The 21517-nt window shown below is 38.5% G+C and overlaps 1 protein-coding gene across 4 annotated transcripts; it reads right to left on the reverse strand.

Annotated features, from left to right (window-relative positions):
• Window positions 1-534: 534 nt before the first annotated feature.
• On the reverse strand, window positions 535-20121 carry LOC116312439 (troponin T, fast skeletal muscle isoforms-like). 4 transcript variants are annotated; one of them, XM_039601487.1, is made up of 16 exons: window positions 19977-20121; window positions 15992-16031; window positions 15855-15868; window positions 15258-15266; window positions 13611-13739; window positions 9956-9973; window positions 9654-9674; window positions 8443-8461; window positions 8302-8347; window positions 7345-7461; window positions 7149-7226; window positions 6680-6793; window positions 6457-6566; window positions 3729-3819; window positions 3467-3507; window positions 535-794 (listed from the first exon to the last, which is right to left on the reverse strand). In XM_039601487.1, the coding sequence occupies exons 2-16, from the start codon at window positions 16009-16011 to the stop codon at window positions 758-760; spliced, it is 864 nt and encodes a 287-aa protein (XP_039457421.1). In that variant the 5' UTR covers window positions 16012-16031; window positions 19977-20121; the 3' UTR covers window positions 535-757. The 4 variants fall into 4 exon arrangements, with proteins under 4 accessions (XP_039457421.1, XP_039457496.1, XP_039457470.1 ...); XM_039601562.1 differs by lacking the exon at window positions 9654-9674; XM_039601536.1 differs by lacking the exon at window positions 15258-15266 and having other exon boundaries at window positions 19977-20120.
• Between the last annotated feature and the right edge of the window lie 1396 nt (window positions 20122-21517).

The following is a 21517-nucleotide window of genomic DNA, read 5'->3' on the forward strand; positions in this document are numbered from 1 at the left end:
AGTATTATTCATTCGGAGTCCAACTGACAAAAAGAGCCTAAAGCTCTCTTTTACCTCTAGTTTTGGTCTCCACTTGTGCTGAGCAGGTGGTGTAACTTGTGTGGATACTTTTGCTTTCACTCTAAAATCATCTTCATGTTTTAAAAACATCACTGTTAGCTAAACCAAAAGGTCAAAGACAATCTTCTGTAGAGCTGAATTCTATTTTTGTGTTTCTATGAGTGACTCTCCTTATTTTACACACAGTCATCACTCATTTCATCTGTTGATAGCACAAAAATGTTGATAACTGCAGTGTCTCTGAAGCTTCCTTTAAAGTCTGCTTGTAAAAACAACAGTTTTGCTAAAGCTAAAAAACAGTAATATGATATGAAAATTATAAAAGGTTTTTTAAAAGGTTAAGTGAAGTGATGATCTATCCTGGTTTTCTTATTATTATTTTTTTCATGCTGAACTTGGGTGAATCTATTCTTTTCTTTCTTTTCTCTATTCTAACAAACAAACTGAGGGGAGAAATGAATGCATTCACACAGATGATTGTTTAAAGTGCCACATGTTCTTTATACAAACAAAGCATATTTTTTATAGTTTATTTTATTACATGAGCTAAAATCCTTGTGAAACTATCTCACTTAAGTAAACACAGGCACTAGCTTTCTTGTTGTTGCTGTGGATGTCATCGGGCGGGTGACTGGAGCTACTGCTGTGGCTGACTGAAGATGCCTCCTGCTCAGGCTGACTGGCACCGAAGGGCTGCTCACTTCCTGCGGCGTGAGGCGGCTCCCTTCTTGCTGCTGCAAGGTGCAAAGTACAAAAAAATCCCCAAGAATCAGATCTGCTCAGTAGGCCTTTATGAATATCACACACATCAGGCTAATGTGAAGTTACTGTATGAATACCTAAACAAAGACTATTTTATAAACAGAGGTTTGTTCAAGGGCTACACACAGCCCCATTTGCTCTTAAATGTTTCAGACAAGTAAAACCATTTCATGATAACCTTTAAATGTACTCCATGTTTTTCCCCTTTCTTTTAGTGTGAAGAGGTAAGAGTATATTCTAAAAATAAAAGGTATTATTGTCTTTACCTTATAAATAAATTGCCTTGAGGTGACTCTTTTTGTGACTGAAAAATTTTGTGAAACTTAATTGAATTGAAATTTCAAGTTCAAGAACACACCATGAACAACAGTCGTCTTGCATTAAATTGAATTTATAATATGCAGAGGGTTAGAAAAAAAGACAAAAAAATGTCATTTCTTTGTAATTCAAACAGTTTGACGGGATCTACAACTTCATGTTCCAGAGTGGAGTCTTTGGTGTGCTGTTTCTGCCCATGAATTAAACATGCTTAACAGGACTGAAGAGCTTTTAAGTCAACAGCGCCCTCTGTTGCTAAAACATGTTTTATGACTACGTTCAAAAAGTAACCAGAAGGCATACGGTTGCATGGATGTAGAAAAGTCTATGGGATGAAGTATAAATGCTATAAATGCCCTTACAGATGCTGGAGACTTTAAATCTACAGACACAACCAAATGATGCTGCAAAAGGAAGAAGGACAAAGCATAATAAAGCAAAATATAGAGAAAAGGGCTGGCTTGCTATACTAGTTAAATCTGCAAACACATGGTGCACAGGCATAAACTTATTCTTTTGTCTATCAAAAAAGCTCCATGAGTGTATGAGAGGGCAAAATAATTTACTTGCTTTCTTTAGCATAAAATGAAATTAACTACTTTGTGTTTTTAATACAGGGAGTGCAGAATTATTAGGCAAATGAGTATTTTGTCCACATCATCCTCTTCATGCATGTTGTCTTACTCCAAGCTGTATAGGCTCGAAAGCCCACTACCAATTAAGCATATTAGGTGATGTGCATCTCTGTAATGAGAAGGGGTGTGGTCTAATGACATCAACACCCTATTTCAGGTGTGCATAATTATTAGGCAACTTCCTTTCCTTTGGCAAAATGGGTCAAAAGAAGGACTTGACAGGCTCAGAAAAGTCAAAAATAGTGAGATATCTTGCAGAGGGATGCAGCAGTCTTAAAATTGCAAAGCTTCTGAAGCGTGATCATCGAACAATCAAGCATTTCATTCAAAATAGTCAACAGGGTCGCAAGAAGCGTGTGGAAAAATCAAGGCGCAAAATAGCTGCCCTTGAACTGAGAAAAGTCAAGCGTGCAGCTGCCAAGATGCCACTTGCCACCAGTTTGGCCATATTTTAGAGCTGCAACATCACTGGAGTGCCCAAAAGCACAAGGTGTGCAATACTCAGAGACATGGCCAAGGTAAGAAAGGCTGAAAGACGACCACCACTGAACAAGACACACAAGCTGAAACGTCAAGACTGGGCCAAGAAATATCTCAAGACTGATTTTTCTAAGGTTTTATGGACTGATGAATTGAGAGTGAGTCTTTATGGGCCAGATGGATGGGCCCGTGGCTGGATTGGTAAGGGCAGAGAGCTCCAGTCCGACTCAGACGCCAGCAAGGTGGAGGTGGAGTACTGGTTTGGGCTGGTATCATCAAAGATGAGCTTGTGGGGCCTTTTCGGGTTGAGGATGGAGTCAAGCTCAACTCCCAGTCCTACTGCCAGTTTCTGGAAGACACCTTCTTCAAGCAGTGGTACAGGAAGAAGTCTGCATCCTTCAAGAAAAACATGATTTTCATGCAGGACAATGCTCCATCACACGTGTCCAAGTACTCCACAGCGTGGCTGGCAAGAAAGGGTATAAAAGAAGAAAAACTAATGACATGGCCTCCTTGTTCACCTGATCTGAACCCCATTGAGAACCTGTGGTCCATCATCAAATGTGAGATTTACAAGGAGGAAAACAGTACACCTCTCTGAACAGTGTCTGGGAGGCTGTGGTTGCTGCTGCACGCAATGTTGATGGTGAACAGATCAAAACACTGACAGAATCCATGGATGGCAGGCTTTTGAGTGTCCTTGCAAAGAAAGGTGGCTATATTGGTCGCTGATTTGTTTTTGTTTTGTTTTTGAATGTCAGAAATGTATATTTGTGAATGTGGAGATGTTATATTGGTTTCACTGGTAAAAATAAATAATTGACATGGGTATATATTTGTTTTTTGTTAAGTTGCCTAATAATTATGCACAGTAATAGTCACCTGCACACACAGATATCCCCCTAAAATAGCTAAAACTAAAAACAAACTAAAAACTACTTCCAAAAACATTCAGCTTTGATATTAATGTGTCTTTTGGGTTCATTGAGAACATGGTTGTTGTTCAATAATAAAATTATTCCTCAAAAATACAACTTGCCTAATAATTCTGCACTCCCTGTAGATTGAGTCAGAAAAAGGTCAAATCAGTGCAACATTACTACAAAAACAGATTTCTGTCCTTGTATGAATCAGTCACTCTCCTAAGATGAGGGAATTTAGTAGTATTTAGTTTTGCTGCCTGTTGTGGTTTGTTTATGTTCATAACTTACTGTTTCTGCAATTCATCAATACGGTTCCTGAGAGAAACAACCTGAAAGACATCATCATTAGATCCTTAGAAAACGTGTATGTTTGAACACTGAAGTGCTACTTGTTGTTGTTGTTGTGGTAACACAAGTGACACCAGACAGGAAATGATGAGAATGATCTCAAAAGAGGTATTAATCTGATGTGAAAATATCTGACCCTACCTTCAGGTGAAAAAGACAAACCAGGACATCTGGCAACCAGTACATATATTTCTTTACCAACCTCATATCTCTGCCTCTTAAGCTTCTCACAGTGGTCGTATTTTATTGCCTCAAGGTTGTGCAGCCATTCCCACAGCTCTTTGGCCTTTTCCCTACCAAACACAAACCAAGGATTCAGTCTTATGGCTAAAGCAATAAAAAAAGCAATTTTCATCTTTACCAAACAGAGTAAGAATTTTTCACTTAGCTTTGTTGTCAATACTAAAGAAGTGTCACGTGAAAATTCACCACGAGCTGCTCTATTTTTGACATAATGGTAAAAAAAAAAACTATTCTGAATTTAAAAAAAATTTGAATCCATCTTCTTTGGTTTGTTTTTTTCAAGCATTTTAAACATTCAAACAGAATAAGTTTGAGAGGATGCAGCATTTTATATAATACTCCATCCTCAGTAAGAGGCTGCGAGAACAGCAGGAAGACTCAACTGAACAGAGCAGGGATCGATGACATGAAAAGACACATCAGGAAACGGGGAAGTGGGATGGAGGTGGGTTGCAAAGTTGCTTGCAGTGCTGAACAACTGTGGGCAGACCAGAGAAGCCTAGTCTGCCCTGTATGCAGGGCTCTAGAGTGCGAGCAATTTGGTTGCAAATGCTACTAAATTTTTTAATGGTGTGACTAAAAAAAATCTTAGGTCGCACCGTGCGACCAACTGTTCGAGTAAAAAAAAAGTCTCTGCAACTCTGAAAGTCTTTCTGTGGTCAACAACAGACACACATTATGCCCCTATCGTGGTATAAACCAATCAGAGATAGTCAGGGGTGGGACCTCTCTGATAGGCCGTGGTCCAGATATTCCTGTAGTCCTTCGTGTGTACGTTTGAAAGTGCAGGCAGATAGAGAGAGGTGAGTAGCTTGAGTAAAGCGATATCGATTCATTAAATCCTGAATCGACTTTTAAATATAAATGTATTTTGGGGCTGAAAGCCGACAGCTCACTGATTCTGAAGCGTCGGCGGGTCCGTGCTTTGTGTTTACGTCTTTTTTGTGCTAGACTCTGAGCTGCACGTTTTGTCTCTCTCCAACCAAAATTCACTGAACCAGCAGCAAAAGAAGATCCAAACTAAGCTTCACATTTGATAAATGTTGTCATTAATTCCCTCTGACTTTTGCTGTTTTGCTTCCACCACGATAAAATCACACTTCATGCACAGCTCTACCAGTCTACCGTTGTTTACAACTCAAATTATCTCGGCTGCTGTCTTTTTTTTTTTTTTTAACTCAAATTATCTTGGACAAGAAAGCCTAATTTCTGCTGTTCAATACTGAAGAAATTTAAACTTAAATTATGCAAAATTGCTGAATATTGTTGAATATTTTTTAAAGTTATCTGCTATAAAAAGCCAAACCAGGAAAATCGCCTTCATGTTTTTCTGTGTTTTATTCTTAGTTACTTTGACACAAAGGCATCTGCTGTGATGCTCACAATTGTGATGAAGTCTCACATGTATCAGTACTGATAAATGATCAGAATTATAATATTTCTGACTGTCTGAGGCAAAATTGAATCGAATCAAATCGGGACCTTGTGAATCGGAATTGAATGGATTATAGAAATCAGTGACGATACCCAGCCCTAGTGAGTAGCCTAGGCCCGACAGAAGGTGTGGGTAATAAGAAAAGACGAAAAGAACTATTAATAACTCTTTTGTTAAGTTAAGGCCTGATCCGTCTGAAATTCATAGCCAATGCTCTGACACGGACCCATGAATCTTTAAATGCTGAAAAAGCACAATGTATCCAGAAAACACATTATATGCCGCGATAAATGCACTGCCCAAGTGTCCCCTCTCCCCACTGCCTTTCAGCAGCAGGCAGCAGCAAACAGGTTGTCAGAGGAGGCCGAGATGATGATTAAGTTTAACATTGTTTACAATATTGCCAAAGAGTGCCAAAGCACTTTAAGCACAAGCACTTTTTCAGTAACTTATCTTTCTTGTAGAGCTGTGCTCCAAAAAAAGAACTTTTTGTTGACAAGAATGTTAGTTAATCATTTACAAATCAATATTGTCTGTATGGACAGCAATTTTCCGCCCAAAAACGTGCACATGTAAAACTGCAGTGTTAAGTGATGCGGTTGAAAAATTTGGGTGCGCCTAACTTTTGTGCTGGTACGCCTAAGAAAAAAAGTTAGGCGCACCAGTGCAACCGTGGCAAAAAGTTAGTCTAGAGCCCTGCCTGTATGAGATTTGGATGTCCAGAAGGCTATCAGCTGCTGTGGGTGGGCACTGTGATCAGGTAATCTGATGGAGTTTTGGCTGAGCTTGACTTTGTGTGTGTCACAGCAAGGCAGTGATTATTTTTAGAACCATGTTCATTGACCATTTACAGATGTTTTGGGTTGAGTTTTTATAGTTTCTGGGAGAATTCTAAGATTTTTTTTTTCCAAGTTATTGCTTTTAACAGTGCCTGATTGCATTGTATGTATGATTGTAAAGATACGATACTGTATTTTATGAAGCTTCTCTGAAAGTCAAGAAAACATGAGAATTGTGAGAAATTTGCCTTAATTTTTAAATATAAATCTTTACTCAAAATGTGCACTTGTTATATCGTATATAAAGAGCTCAGTTAGTTGTAATCTGTGAAATATTTCATGGTAATCATTCTTCATGATGCTGAGTCAGCTGCTGTTCTAATCTATCTGTTGTTCATACATTTTAAAAGAACAGTGAAAACCAAACCAAATATCATCTGTGGGTTTCCTTCATTTGTTCCCCTGTGGGTTACCTCAGCTTGTCATCGCTGAGATTATCAATTTTCAGGGGTTTGCATCTCTCTGCAAGAACCTTCTTCTTCTTTTCTCTTTCAGTCTGCTTCTTGCCTCTCCTCTGTTCAATCTAGAGAAACATCACACACAGTTAAAACTGTAAGTCTGCACAATTATTTACCTGCCTGCTTTGTGTGAAGCTGAAGCAAAGATCTGAAACTTAATAAGTGAAACACACGGTACCCTCTGCAAGTGGCTGCTTAAGCCCGATCCCATGTTTGTCAGTGCTATCTTCTTCTTGGCATCATCATCAGCCTTTCTCTGAGCGTCGGCCTCCTCCTTTCTCATCCGCTCAGCCTGCAGAATGAATTTTAAAATTTGATTATTTCAGAGCAAAAGGGGAAAAACCAGCTTTTCTGTTTATACTGAGTTTGTCCAAATGATTTTTGAAATTCCTGAATGAAATTCCTGCTGCAGTGAAATATGCAGCATATTTGAAAATCTAAATAAGTAGCAATCAGTGTGTCACTGCTCTAAGACTGATTTTTCTAATCCATCCAACTTTTTTTCATTTGCATCCTTGCCTGCTGCTGAAAATGAACCAAACTACTGGCATCATTAATTACTTGAAAGAGTGACCGAACTGTTAAAAGAGATTTGCATTTTGTTCTGATTCACACCAGATCAAAAAGAGACAGTTTTTAATGCGTACCTCCCGCCTGGCCTGCCGCTCTTTATCTTGCTCAGCGCGAATCCTCTGCTGCTCAGCTCGCTCAGCACGACGCTTCTCCTGAAAACACAAATCAACATACTTGACGGTCCTGCAAGGCTTATTCCGGACGGACAGAGAAAATACCATTACATATTCTGGGTTCATTCTGTAATAAATAGTTGGGATGCAGTCTCACAATTCTCTCCTTGAGAGCAATGAGTTCCTCTTCTTCCTTCTGCCTGCACTCAAAGTGAGCATCGATCAGTGACTGCAGCTCTACTAGATCTTTGTTTTGACGTTTCTTTTGGATATCCTGTAAGACAAGAACAGCATGAGGCTGCCTTCATAAACATGTACTAGCTGTGATCATACATGACACAGCTGATTGCTAGCCCAACACTATTAGAGGACCGTAAGTTAGTAGCAACAGACCCTTATAAGTGCAAATTATATACAAGACAGATTACACTGTGTAATAATTGGAAGGTTGTTGGCCGATTGCTGGCTGCTCCAGTCTGCATCTGATGCATTCATCAGATAATGAGCATGACGCTATGACGTTAGATAGAAAAAAAAAGAAAAACAGTGAGTGAATGGGTGTGAATAAGTGAATGAGACATGTTGTATAAAGCGCTTTGACCAGTTAAATAGAGTAGAAAAGCGCAATATAAGAACCAGTCCATTTAGCCTTTATCACTAGTTCTCAAATTGTGGGGGATGGCCCATTGGTCAGACATAGAGTCACTGCAGGTGGAGCATGGCCCATGGGAAAAAATATGGACTCAAAGCTGAGTAATTATAATTTTTGTTTATATTAAAAAATAAAACTCTACTTGTGCTATTAAGCTGACTTTTACTTTAGAAAAAACAAACCTGGGTCTTTAAAATGGATTTTTCTTTTTGTACAATGATCAAATGCGTTTAGGTCTGGTTTTTAGTTTTGAAGTGAGACAAGCTCTTATAGGACTTTAGTTCTTTATACGGTCTTAGTAGCTACTAGTGTGTGGTGCCTTAGTAGTAGTAATAATAATATTTTCTTTAGACTGCATGTCATAAACTTTAAGCTGTGGGCGTCTGGAGGGAGAGCTACAACTGCAGCTTTATGTATAATCCTTTTCTGGCTTCATTTGACCATTTTAACAAGTCAGCTTACATCAAAATCCACTTTCTCGCCATCTGGGATCTTCGGAGCAGTGGGCCTGTAAAATAAAGTATGAGAAATATAAACAAATAAGGTAATTTATAGTATATAAATGTACAGATGCTAGCTATGCAAACAATAGTGCATACTTACTTAAACTTTGGCTTCTCTTCTGGGTTTTTGGCACAGAAAGAAAAACAAAAACACAACAGGGACAGGAGAGAGATTGAAATATTAGAAACATAAATGTAGATAGAGTGTAGTGTGTAAAGTGCTGCTGGTTAATTAGGGAAGAAGATCCAAGTGGACAAGCTGAGTTATTTCTGAGGCTGCAGGTTGTTTCACACCTCCAGTAGATCTTTGTATAAGAGTGAGTTTTAATTGTCCAGTACTTTCCATTAACAGTGACCCAATTACTGTGCATTAGCTTCTGATTTAAGTAGCCTAAATTGTGGGAAATTTACACAGTGAGTTCATATGTAGCTGCTAAGAGTAAAGGCTAGAAACTGTGGATGAAGAGATATTCGATAACAAATAAATTACAATTTTGCCATTTATGCATTATGTAAGATTATGTAAGAAAGAATTAGGATTAGTAGTAAAATATTTTACAGTCCCCTTATATTTCTGAGGTTTTTATAACCCCCCAAAAAGTACGAATTCTGACTTTTGTTTTTCAGAATATAGAATTATTTTTTTCTTTTTCTCAGTGGTCCTGATCCTATACAGATTATATTGTGGGCTCCATAGATTACTATTTTAACATAAAGCCAAGCTACATTTTTCTTAGCTAATAAAAAATGAATGGCAGTTATGCAGTTATCTACAGTATGATCAAATCTGTATCGCTTATGTGACATCAATATTTATTTTTAAAAGTATCACAGAGTGTCACAGCTTATATTATATCCCACAGGCCTAAACAAAGAAACAAGAATGTTGATTTGATGTAGCATTTGCTGGTAAGCCTATCAGTGCACAGGAACGAGGCCACTGTAGTGTGTTACCTTACTTTTCTGTTATTTTTTGTGTATTAGTGTGTAAATCAAAACAATATGATTTGAAAAACGCAAATCAGGATCAGTATGGGGTGTCATAAATCAACACGTAGAAACCTTTTATAGTTAAATTTTCTGAACATACAGTACATCAGTGCACACTTGTCACAATGAGGGACTTTGTGTTTGTAACTGTTACTGTTAATCTTTTTTTTGTGGTAAAGACATAACTGGGATTGGGAAGTGTGTGATTAGCATTTTATTTTCTTGCAGGAACCTATTATAAAAAAATAAAATAGAGATGGACAACATGGGGAGGGAAAAATCAGGCAAAGCAACATGGACTCAGCAGGAAATGCAAACTACCATCTTGATCTCCCTCCTCCCCTGGCAGGACACAATCATGCAAAAAAGAGAAGAAGCACAGATGAGTGGTGCAGCCCGTAACCATGACTCAGTATTAATGAATCCTTCAACCCGTTCCTCCAGGTCACATTGGTCACCTGATGCACAGACTAAACCGAATTGATTAATTCTGCCTTTCTCTTCAAGAGAGATCAGAAAAACAATTATACATGTGTGAAAGGTGTAAAAACAAGTCCCTAGCCAACAGGAGAACAGAGAACAGGTTCAACGAGAAGAACAGAGAAGAATTCAATTCTACATACCTTCTTCTTCATAGGCCTCTGCATGCAGCAAGCGTCCAAAGCAAGAGCAGAACAGAAACCATTAGTGACTGGGCAGCCTGTTCCTGTCCTCTTTATGATGCACAGCTTATAAAGCACATTTACAATATTGGGGTGTTTATATTCATACTGTAGGCAGCAGCAGCCACTGTATAAGTCCCATTTCATGCCATGCATTCATTCTGGATTAACGTCGCAAGCAGCTGTTGTTTTAAGTTTTATTTTGATAGGGAGCTGCATTTTTCTGACTGCATATAAAATGTTGGATATGGAATGTTTATGTTAACTGATTTTTAAGAAAAGCTTTCAACACTAAAGAAATAAATAGTTATTATTTGGAAACCTTTGTAAATCTGTCTGAGAATGATTGCATTTGGTTATGCAGACACTGAGAAAGTTGCATATTCAGTCTATGGAATACCAGAAGGTTGATACAACTGCTTGAAAATGGTTAATTTGAAAGTTGCCATACTATTTTTACTCAACTGTGCCTGGGCCATGAAGCTGAACCAAAAATTATTTAATTGAAGCAGTACAGCAAGAGTTCATTAGCTCAACAATAGTACACCGAAGCAAGGGACTTCTGCAGTGACTCTGTAATGAAAGATTCTAAATGGATTCGAGGACTTGACAATATTTTTTTGCACCATAACACCCCAATGTAAATGCTACAGAGCAATTTGCTGGTCTCACGCTTCATATACACACAGAAAAAAAGAAAGCTAAACACGGATTGAAGAAAGGTAAAGAAATTGCAAATTGCTTTTACATGGCTGAAATTACCCATCATCCTTTATGACTTAGTCCTACAGAGTGACACGAGTTTGCCAAAATGCAAAACACTGGAGATGGTTATAAAAACAAAATGAGACACTAAGTGGACAGAAGACCATGGATGACAAAGGGCAACCAATTCATGTAAAAGCAGCAAATGTTCTTGTCCTCTCTTTCAAGATTTATATGCACAGCTCATATTCCAAACACACAGCAATATTGCTTAACCAGGACAAAAAAAATGGTTTTACTTTGTCTCCTCTTACACTGATGATGATGCAATGATAACTGGAAATTTTAGAGAGCAAAATCTACATGTTTGCTGCAGTGCATTCCCAAAAGCAGTATCTACAACAAAAGGCCCTTTAGCATATGTCACTCGAACAAGACTAAAGTGGAAAATGTATGGATACTGTAAATGACAGTATTCATTAACTCAAGATTTTTCAGTTTGCCAATGCAACTTTTGTTGTTCTGTTTTTGAATGATAACATTTTGTAAAGTACATGACTGTGACCAGTATCTCATAGTGATATGTTACCTAGATTATAAGAAATCTTATGATCTAAGGATAGCACCAGAAAAGCACCAGTAAACTACACCTAAACTTGAATTGCTGATACTGTCTGGGAACCTGCCAAGAACTAAAACATATTCTGACCCTTTGTGTTTTCACCTCAGTCTAAACCCTGCAAAGTTTAGGCAAGTCTGTTTACCAATCAAATGTATCAAAAACTGTGTCAGTGTTCCTGTGAAGGCAGTGTGGCTATTGGTCCAAAAATTGAAAGGGATCCAGCGTGGCAACCAATAAAATAATTGTGAAAATAATTTAAGTGTGGGTATAACATAGGTATAAAACCTCCCGGCTTTCATATGAAAGCCTACTAACTATTTTAACTAATACAACTACTATAAGATACTGAAACTGCACTTTATGACCTCTGCATAAACCTTTATGTTAAATTCAACATGTTTAAATGTATACACATGTTTATATTTAAGAAAACAAAAGAGTCAAACACATCTCACATTTGGAGGATCTACTGTTACTAGCTATGTTGTGGCTAATTTGACAATGAGTAACTAGACAGTGGGTAAACTTGGGTAAGCTAATTCTGGTTTTCTAAAGATTTAAAACCTGTTCTGCATTAAAAACATCCATTAATTTGATCTAGGTATCTTCAGACCCACTTATTTTCAAATAGGGCAGTTATGAAGAGAAGGCAACACCAGTGGAAAGGGCTAAATGGAAGCTAAAGTGGAACTAGATTAGTCAACTGCAAAAATATCGAACCCAACAAGGCACCTGAGTCTTTAATCATCTGATTAAAGGTGAAGTGTGGTTTGTTAGTCTTGTCTTGACTTAACTGAGATCATGTCATGAACTCGCTGTGTGGAGGCAGATGAGGACCCAAACGCAAAACTCACGGAGACAGGAACTGAACTCAAAATCACTGCTTTATTGCAGGCCTTACAACGAAACAGAACTAAACTGGGAATGCTAACAGAAGACCGAGGGAACACAGAGAGACACACAGGTTCGGGGAGGAGACATTGACGAAGCGACACTGAACTGAGAGAGACATGCACATAAATACACAGAGGGTTAACGAGGGAAGTGGGGACACACGGGGAACACAGCTGACACAGATAATCGTAACAAGACATGGCAAGAGAAACGCGACACTGACGGGAGACTGTCAAAGTAAAACAGGAAGTACAGAGGTGCAGACAGGAGGAGAGAGAGACAGGAGAGCACACAGGAAAGCACAGGCATAGCGGGCTGGGGAGACATGGAATGAAACACAAGGAGGGGAAACGAGGGCTCACAGATACACAGAGGAGCACACAGGGGGTAACCAAAATAAGGGACATCTTAACAGGGCAACCTAGAAACCCAGGCATAAATAAAGAACAAAACCCAAAACACAAAAACTAAGAATGCTGGGCCAACATGGCCCAGGATCATGACAGATCAATGCTCCAGAGTATGTAAAAAGCACATATGTAATCTGGAGATGAGATATTATCAGTTTGTTCTGAAGGAATTTGAAATGTCTGCATGAATGGAAAGCAAAAAAACAAAAAAACAAAAAAAACTTTCAGGATGATTGGTGTTTCTGCTTTACAGTGTAAAAATAAACTGCATATTTACTTTGCAAATAATGAGTTAAGAACAACTTACAGAGCTTTCAGAATTCATACCACAAATTCTAGCTGGTGCATAATAATCCACAAGTGCAAATAGTCCACTGGACCTGAATCGAGCAGAACAATTAACTCCATTAAAATGTTCTATGAGTTAAACTGTCAGACCATGTCGGTATTGTATCTACAGTCATGCACGCCCAAACAAATCTTTGAACCAACGGTGTGCAGTAAACTCTGTTCAAGATGGTAACAAAAGTTGTTTTTCCGTATGAAAGAAATGATATGTTATAAAGATAACAATATTCCAAAGGTATTGCAGAAATAATTTTTTTGACGTTTTAGTTATGTGTTATGTGTTTCATCCTGTCTTCCTCCCATCACCCACATCTGGTCATGGCAGATGGCCGCTCCTCCTCCCTGTGTTTGAGGTTTCTTCCTATTAAAAGGGAGTTTTTCTTTCCCACAGTCACCAAGTGGTTGCTTAAAGGGGTTGTTTGATTGGTGGGGTTTGCTCTGTATTGTTGAATCAATAAAATTGAACTGAATATTTCCAAATATAAAATCAAAAACTTTAGTTATAGTGTTTGTCCTTTTGACTGTCAGGCAGGATATTATTTGCAGTGTGTGGATGGTTACAGGACTGACTGTCCTATGGTTTAAAGTGCTGGATGTCCTGCAGAAAAAAGGTGAAGGGACTGCCAATGCCACATACCTTCCTCCTCATGAACCACCTGCTGCACCACCTCTGGCTCTGGTTCTGGTTCAGGCTCTACCTCTGCTTCTGCTTCTACCTGGGCCTCCGCCTCAGGGGCTACTTCTACTTCTACTACCTCCTCCTGGGCTACGGGCACACAGCATGCACCAAACCACCGGGGAGAGGGAGGATGTCGGAAAAGGCCGTTAATGAAGACCATAGACATGACAGAGCCATTAGAAACCAAAAGTGAGAGAGTACTTTAGTTACACAGAGGATAGTTGAGCGAACAAGGAACAGTGCTGCTGGAGAACAAAGAGAGAGAGAGAAACAGATGATGATGAAAAATAGTCAGTTGACCTTTCACACAGAAGCCATATCGAACTGTTGATGTATAAATCTACCTGAAGAACAAACATTCTGGTTCACAAAGATCATTTTAGGTTATCAATGTAAAAACCTATAAGCTATCAGATGATAACTGAGCTCACGTTTAGAACACCATGTTTTGCAATCTAATATTGACAAAATGTAAGATATTAATGAATTTTTTCTATTCTGACATTTGTGAAATATTTTTAAAGACACTGTCATGGCATTTTCAAAAACAAGAAAAACTGGTGTTTTACACTAGTTTTACATTATAGTTCCAATATTGTAGATTATTATGACATTATCAATGTTAATGATAACACCCCTTTAGTTTTATTAAGGAACAATTTAAGCTAGTCTACACATGCTAATATACCTGAGCATGATAAACCCTACAAACATGTTTACTGCCTACAAAATGTTTCACAAATGTATTGTAGGGAAACTATGATCAATGAAAATAATGTTAGCCTAACTTAATGAAATGTTTATTAAGTTAAGATAACATTGCTAAACTAGTTTTTAGCTCTATCTTGTTAGTTAGCTAAAAACTAACCCGTCCAAAAGCTTTTAACCGATATCATAACATCCTATTATTAAATATCCCTTTGAGCTCCAACCAATTTGCTTGTGATATTTGGATTAATAATTAAGCATTATGATGTTCATCCAAGCAGTTTGCTACATCAGCTGTTCAAAAAATAGCTGTTGTGTGAACTAGGTCAATGACGAAGGTACTGACATTAACAGATGACCATGTAAACAAGTAACATGTCGAGAAAAATGTAGACAGCCTGATGCTAAAAAACATTTTTTTCTTCCATGTGAGTAAAAACTTCATTCTGCCAGAGAAGTCACCCTTAACTTGGAAGTATTTGATTGAGAGTTAGATGTTAGTTATGCTGCAGCAACAAAATAAAGATAAATAAAAATGGATTAATGAATGAATGAATAAATTAATAAATTAATGATATGCTGTATTTATATTCCAAATACTTCCAGATTATAAGGTTTTTTTTTTCTTCTACACTGTACATACATGAGAGAAGGTTCAGATGAAGTAGCACTGTCACCCCAAATATTTCTAATATAACTAGAATAAAAAGTGGAAGGTTAATTTTGCAGATCCTAAATCCTGTTGGAATCCTAATTTCATCTATGCAGATGTTAGTATATAGTAATTTCACAGCTGGTGTCAACATCAAACACTTCAAATTAAGGGTGAAACAAACAGCGCAAAAATTAGTACAGTGGATAAAGGTCGTGATGTCTGGCCGATTCAGTTGTCTTTACCTTCCTCTTCTTCAGTTATTGAAAAAAAATATGGGACATCAGAAACAAACAACATTGTGTCATTTCATAATCACATTTAAATTTGAATTTAATCAAGAATCAGTCATAGGAGAAATGTTTAATTTGTATTTTAAATGGCAAAATGCAATATAATAAAGGTTTATGACATTATTCCCAATGTAGCTTGGGACAAAAGGAAAGCAAGTGTCTCTGTGAAATCTATTTTCACTTTCAAGTTCAGTATCTATGTGACAGGTGAAAACTAAAAGTAGAATATTTTATTAATCTTGTAACTCAAATATTTTGCTGTTTTCTATAAAATGTATTTATTCAGTGTGTACAGTATACCAATGGATATAACAGAGGAATGTACACAAATCAAGCATCGAGGCCCTAAAATGAGATTTCACCTCATCCGAAAGACTTCAAACAAAACAGTGCACTTACACTGGTAGCACACCTGCTAGGTTTGAAGTAGATCAGATGATCACTTAAGTAAAGTAAGTGAAAAACAGACAAACATACCGGCATACATACAGAGACTCCATGATTTATTAGCTAGATGAGAATGAACCAAACTGTGTGGTTGTTACTTACCCTCAATATTGTCCCTGAAATATAAAAAACACATCTTTCAAATATCAAACGAAATCTCTTTTATGATATAGAGAGAGTTTCAAAAAAAAGAAAAAAGCATGAGGCCACTGCATGAGTCATTATTGGTGGGCACTTACACTTCCTCAGTGTCAGACATGGTGACAGCAGACTTTACACCTGAGGAGAAAGACAAAGAGCCTGGTGAGGTACAGCAGTAGGATTGTGCCAGTACAACAAAAGTAAAGCTGGGATTCAATTCATGGGAACCTGAGAAAACAAGCAAAACTGTATATTTTACTTTCCATGTAAATTTTGTTCCTATTCAGGAACTATGGAAATACATCTCTGCATTTGCAGTGACATAGAGTTTGAGAATAACTGAGGTTATTCACTATTTTTGGAATTATTCTATCTAATCTGTGACAGTTGTTCCTGTGCCTGTTTATGAGATGAAAAGCAGTCACATATTGTATCTGTCCTCACTGAAGCACTTCCACACCTAATCCAGGGCTGTTTACTCAGCTGTTTGGAAGGTGTTATCCTCTTTGCAAGTTTGTGTTGACATGTGAGAATTCAGTCCGCAAACACAGAAGATTGTCATCAGCGCTTATTATATAAGCCAACCAAGCCATGGGGTGGGGTGTTGGAACTCCAAGCCAGTGTACTCCTAGTGTCTGTCCCAAGCCTGGATAAATTGCTTCCAGAGGGTTGCATCTGGAAGGGTATCCAGCATACAATGTTGGCCAAATCAAATCCATGGATCATGAAGAATGAGATCTCCATGCTGGAATTGGTTTCCAGATAAACAATGACTGGTTCTGGTGCTATTGGGAAACAGGGTGCCAGTGGAAAGTTTGCTACTTTTGGCTGAAGACAAATGAAGAGGAAAGGGGAGAGTTATGCTTGGAAGCAGCAAGAGAGAAGAAAAAGCAGGAGCGGCAAGGTGAGAGGGACTTCAAACGTAGACTATGACTGGTAAAGGGAGAGAGCTGCCTGATATGATGGAGACAAGTAAGGTAGATATATTGTGTGTGTTAGGAAGGGAAGTAAGGGCAAGAGCAATCAAAGGGGATTCAAGTTCTGCTATGGTTTAAATAGGAAGAGAAATGAAGAAGAAGACGAGTTTAAGCATTGTGGAGGGGAAAAGCATCAGACAAGATCACAAGTTTGAAGGTGAAAATCGAAGGTGTGACATGGAATATAAATGTGTGTATACACCACACATTGGATGTCAATTAAAAGAGAAAGAGGAATTTGAAATGAGATGAAATAAGTGTAAAGACATGTATGAGGACGGAGACAGAGTTGTGAGGTTTGTGGTAGGAGTGATATCAGAGTTCTGGTCTCAGCCCCTTTTTAGGACCAGGTTTAAGAGAGTCTGGAAAGAAGAGGAATGAAAGATACAAGATAGAATACATGTGTGTGAATGAAAGAGAGAGAGATGGGCAGAAAGGTGAAAATGCAAGGAGCAGAGATAATGAAGGTAGATGAGTTAAATACCTGGGGTCAACCATCCAATGCACAAGAAATAAAGGAAAGGTCCCCTAAGTGAGTTGTGATGCAGGGTTTAAACACGATGTAACTAACAGAAAGACAGGAGGCCAAGCTGGAGGTGGCAGATTTGAAGTTGTTAAGGTTTTCATTAGGAAAGACCAGAATGGACACGATTAGAAATCAATACATCAGAGGTACAATTCAAGTTAATGGTTTGTAGATCTCTAAACTCCTGCTAGGCAGGACAAAAAGAGGAACACCTCAGATAAAATTTGTGGATGCAGTTTAAGACCACATGCAGAGTGTCGGTGTGACAGAAGAGGACGAAAAGTAGGCAGATGATCTACTGTACCGACCCCTAAAAGAAGTAGCCAAAAGAAGAAGATGCTTGTAATATGAGCCATCTTTAGCTTAAAGATCATTAAGTGCTTGTTTTGACCTGTCTAGGATGTACGACACCTATGACAGCTGGGATAGGCTCCAGCCCCCGCATGAGCCTACTGTAATATATTAGACACTACACATTAGCTCACTAAAAAGAGAGCAGTAAATCATCACAGTTTCACTTCACTTTTGAAGCCCCATTTCTGGATTGTTTTTAAAACGAGCAATAACCCAAGTCAGTTGATTTTACATTATAACAATCAGAAACTCTAAAATGGCAAAGGGTGTATATGCATCTTAAACCTATCAACTTAAATCCACAGGCTAGATATTTATTTTATTCTCCTGAGCTATGAGGACATAAAAAAATTAACTTCACCTCCTCTGCAGAGATAGAGCAGAGGCAGAAATCCTTTAGCAGCTGGACAAATTGAATAAAAGTGAGTGCATTATAGTGAAAATGTCAAGTATGACAAATCAGTGATTTAATATAGGATGCTAAAAAAAAGGACTAAACAACTTCAAGCAAATGTCTTTAACAAATGTGTTTATGTGCTTTAAGAGTTCAAAAAGCATGACAAACAAAATTTAATGAACCCCACTGCGAAAACCTTCTTTTAGGCCCTTTTGCAATGCTGAGGTCCGAACAACTTTCCCATGGTTAAACGGATAAGGGGAAGCTCTGCTGGAGGACTGCTACCTCTCTACATAGTCTATATTCAACTATATCATATTTGATATATAAAAAGTGTCTTTGGATGACTCTTTCACACTTAGTGTGGGCACAGCTGCAGAGGACCCAGAGGATTAGCTCTGGATCATATTTCTACCCATCAGCTGAGGAACAGTGTCCAAATAGCTGCTTTAATCCCTCGACTCCGTCCAGCAGGAGGATCCTATCCAGTTAAACAGCCAATCACCAGCCACCTCCGACAAATGAGCTCTTTGATCAACTTACAGCTGACAGCGGTCTCACCTCTGTGTGTCCAGCATTCATACAGCACATACCTACATTTCAGCGCTCTGTATATTTAGTGGATGGCGACTTCATTTCTTCAGTATGAGAACACTGAATGCTGAGAAGTCTTTCTGAGTCTTTCTGAAACTAAAACTTGGTGCTGAAGCTGAAAGACTGATATAACAGGTGAGACGGCGAAGGAAAGTCACATCCTGAGCTAATCATACTCAGATTTAGATTGAAATGCCAACTTGAGAGGAATATATAGACACATCACATCAGTCTGGGTGAAAGAAAACTATAGGTGGAAGATCAAACCTCTGTGTCTCTGAGATGTAACACTTGTTTGCAGCGCTTCTAAGAGTACAAAAAAGAATGTATGATATGGCATAATGACAATGATATAAGATTAAAGAGTTACCAAGGCGAAATGCTTGATTAAATGCAGAAATCTAACAATAAGCATCTTCTCATCTACAGCCTGAAACACAATGCTAAACTGGTGTACATGTGAGCATCTCTTCAACAATCTTAATGTGTACCTTAACATTTGTGTGAATATGTAAAAGGAATCAGTGAAAATAAAAATAAATACCTCCTTGATGGTATGAGGCTCAGAGAATCTGCATATCTTTGTGGTTAGACCCCCTGATAAGCTCTAGGCTTATGTCCATTGCTCATTTGAAAGCCTCTCCAAACCACCATCATAGTATTATCCTGGAGTTACATCCTGAAGTACTAACTTCACATCTGAAGCCATGGTTCATCTCGATTGCAGCAGGTATGTTATTTGGAAATGACTGTAAATGTGAAATAGATTAAATACCTAAACTTCCCAATCACAGGTTCCTTCGTGTCTTCACGGTATGCAGTTTCTCGTACAACAAGCTGCTTAAACGTACTAAGTACAGCTGTCAGATTGCTTGAATGCATTTCTCCTTCATTACAAATGATGATCAGCTTTAGAAAGTGCATAAATTTTGTTTCCAGCTTTCATTTTACACAGAAACATTTTTAAGTGAAGTTCCCAATTAAACTAGCCCAAAAAATGGGACTCCAGCTCTTGACATGGACTATAAACCATCCCAAACATAAAGTACACATGCAGTGAACATGTCTATGTCCAAACGCTACTATCTGGTGTTTGTGACCCTGAGGCTTCCTTCTCCTTCTCCGCAAATGTAACAAAACCAAAACCTCCAAAGCAGATTTAAAAGAGCAAACAAAATCTCAGAAACCATCTTCAAATGTGAATCCAGGCTCTCGAGTGTCTCTTGTCGTCTTACCTCAGAGAAGAAGAGAAACTCCTCAGACGATGGAAATGAAGGTCTGTAAGGAACTGCAGGCTCCGCTCAGAGAATAAGTCCTTGTGTTATAGTATGTGATACTTGAGCCCATCAGGCCCTTATTGGCTGTGGGATGAGAACGAGGTGTGTGTGTGTGTAGCATATATGTTTATGTGTGGAGAAGGTGGGGAGAAGGTGGGGGGCCTGCAGCTATGACCCTGGAGAAGGAGATGGGTGAAATACTGTGGATGGAAGAGGAGGGCTCAGGTTTTGGAAAGGAGCAGCTGAGAAGCTTCTGTTGCTAAATTTACAGTGATAGAAGGCTGAGCATGGGGGTTACACATAAGCTTGGCATCCAGACAATGGTGAGAAAGTGTGTGTCTATGTGAGTGTACGCGCCAGCCGCTTCATCAGCCAGTCAGTAAAACAGCCAGTCAGAGTGAAAGAACAATAATAGAAGCGGGCTGCACACTGAATGCCCGTTGACAATCTGTCAGCTTTCTGTGATTTAAGGAACAATAAAAAAGACAATACCATGTCCTGCAGAACAAGCCTTTAATAAAACTAATAAACCTTCGAAACACAGTTCATCAAATAGATTCAACAGTCAAGATTTAAGGCATTGTTGCCTGTTTTTGATAGTCATGGTAGTCGTGTTACTCCAGTCGTACAAACAAAAACATACCATTACATAAGGGTGGTTTTCTGTGGGGGCGTGGTGAACCATGGATGGATAAAGAGAATTGGATAGTTAGCCACTGCACTGTGCCTTGCTGCCAGTGTTTCCAACAGCTCACTGGTGCTATAACAGTAAAAAAAAAAAAAACCCCAACAACTATTAACTCTAAGTCTTTTATTTTCATCTATCCATTTTCTTCCACTTGTCCAGTTCAGGGTCACAGGGGGGATGGAGCCTATACCAGCTGTCACAGAGCTGTACCTCATCAGTCTAACACACAGAGACAGACAACCATTCATGGCTTATTTAAAATTCACTAAGTAACCAAACATGCATGTCTTTGGACTGTGGGAGGAAGCCAGATTACTCAGAGAGAATTCACGCAGGCACGGGTAGAGCATTTGCAAACCCCACACAGAAAAGTCTCAGGCGGCTGGTGGATTCAAACCCAGGACCTCCTCACTTTGAGGTGACAGTGCTGTCCTGCCTCACTACTGTGCCTCTCCTAGAAATATGAGCAAATTATTCATCTGGCTTTCTACTCTTCATATTGTAATTTTTTTTTTCAAGCAGGACTATGAGTGTTAGAAATTTATTTGCCACTCAGGCTGAATAAATTATACAAAATGTACTTAATTTTGACTATTTGAATTTTACTTTTACTCTATCAGTCATCTGTACTGTACTTTGCCAGTATGCTTGTTTCACTGAAAAATATGGACATGATTTTTCTTCAGTTGGTATCCCCAAAACTGTTAATGTCCGTCTGTTTTCTACTCTAGATCCAGTCTGACACAGAGACTCCCAGACCACCTCCTCTGGCTCTTCTGGGGGGACATTCCAAAGCCAGATATGCTCATAA

This window comes from Oreochromis aureus, linkage group 1 (genome assembly GCF_013358895.1).
Source record: "Oreochromis aureus strain Israel breed Guangdong linkage group 1, ZZ_aureus, whole genome shotgun sequence".
Lineage (NCBI taxonomy): Eukaryota > Metazoa > Chordata > Actinopteri > Cichliformes > Cichlidae > Oreochromis > Oreochromis aureus.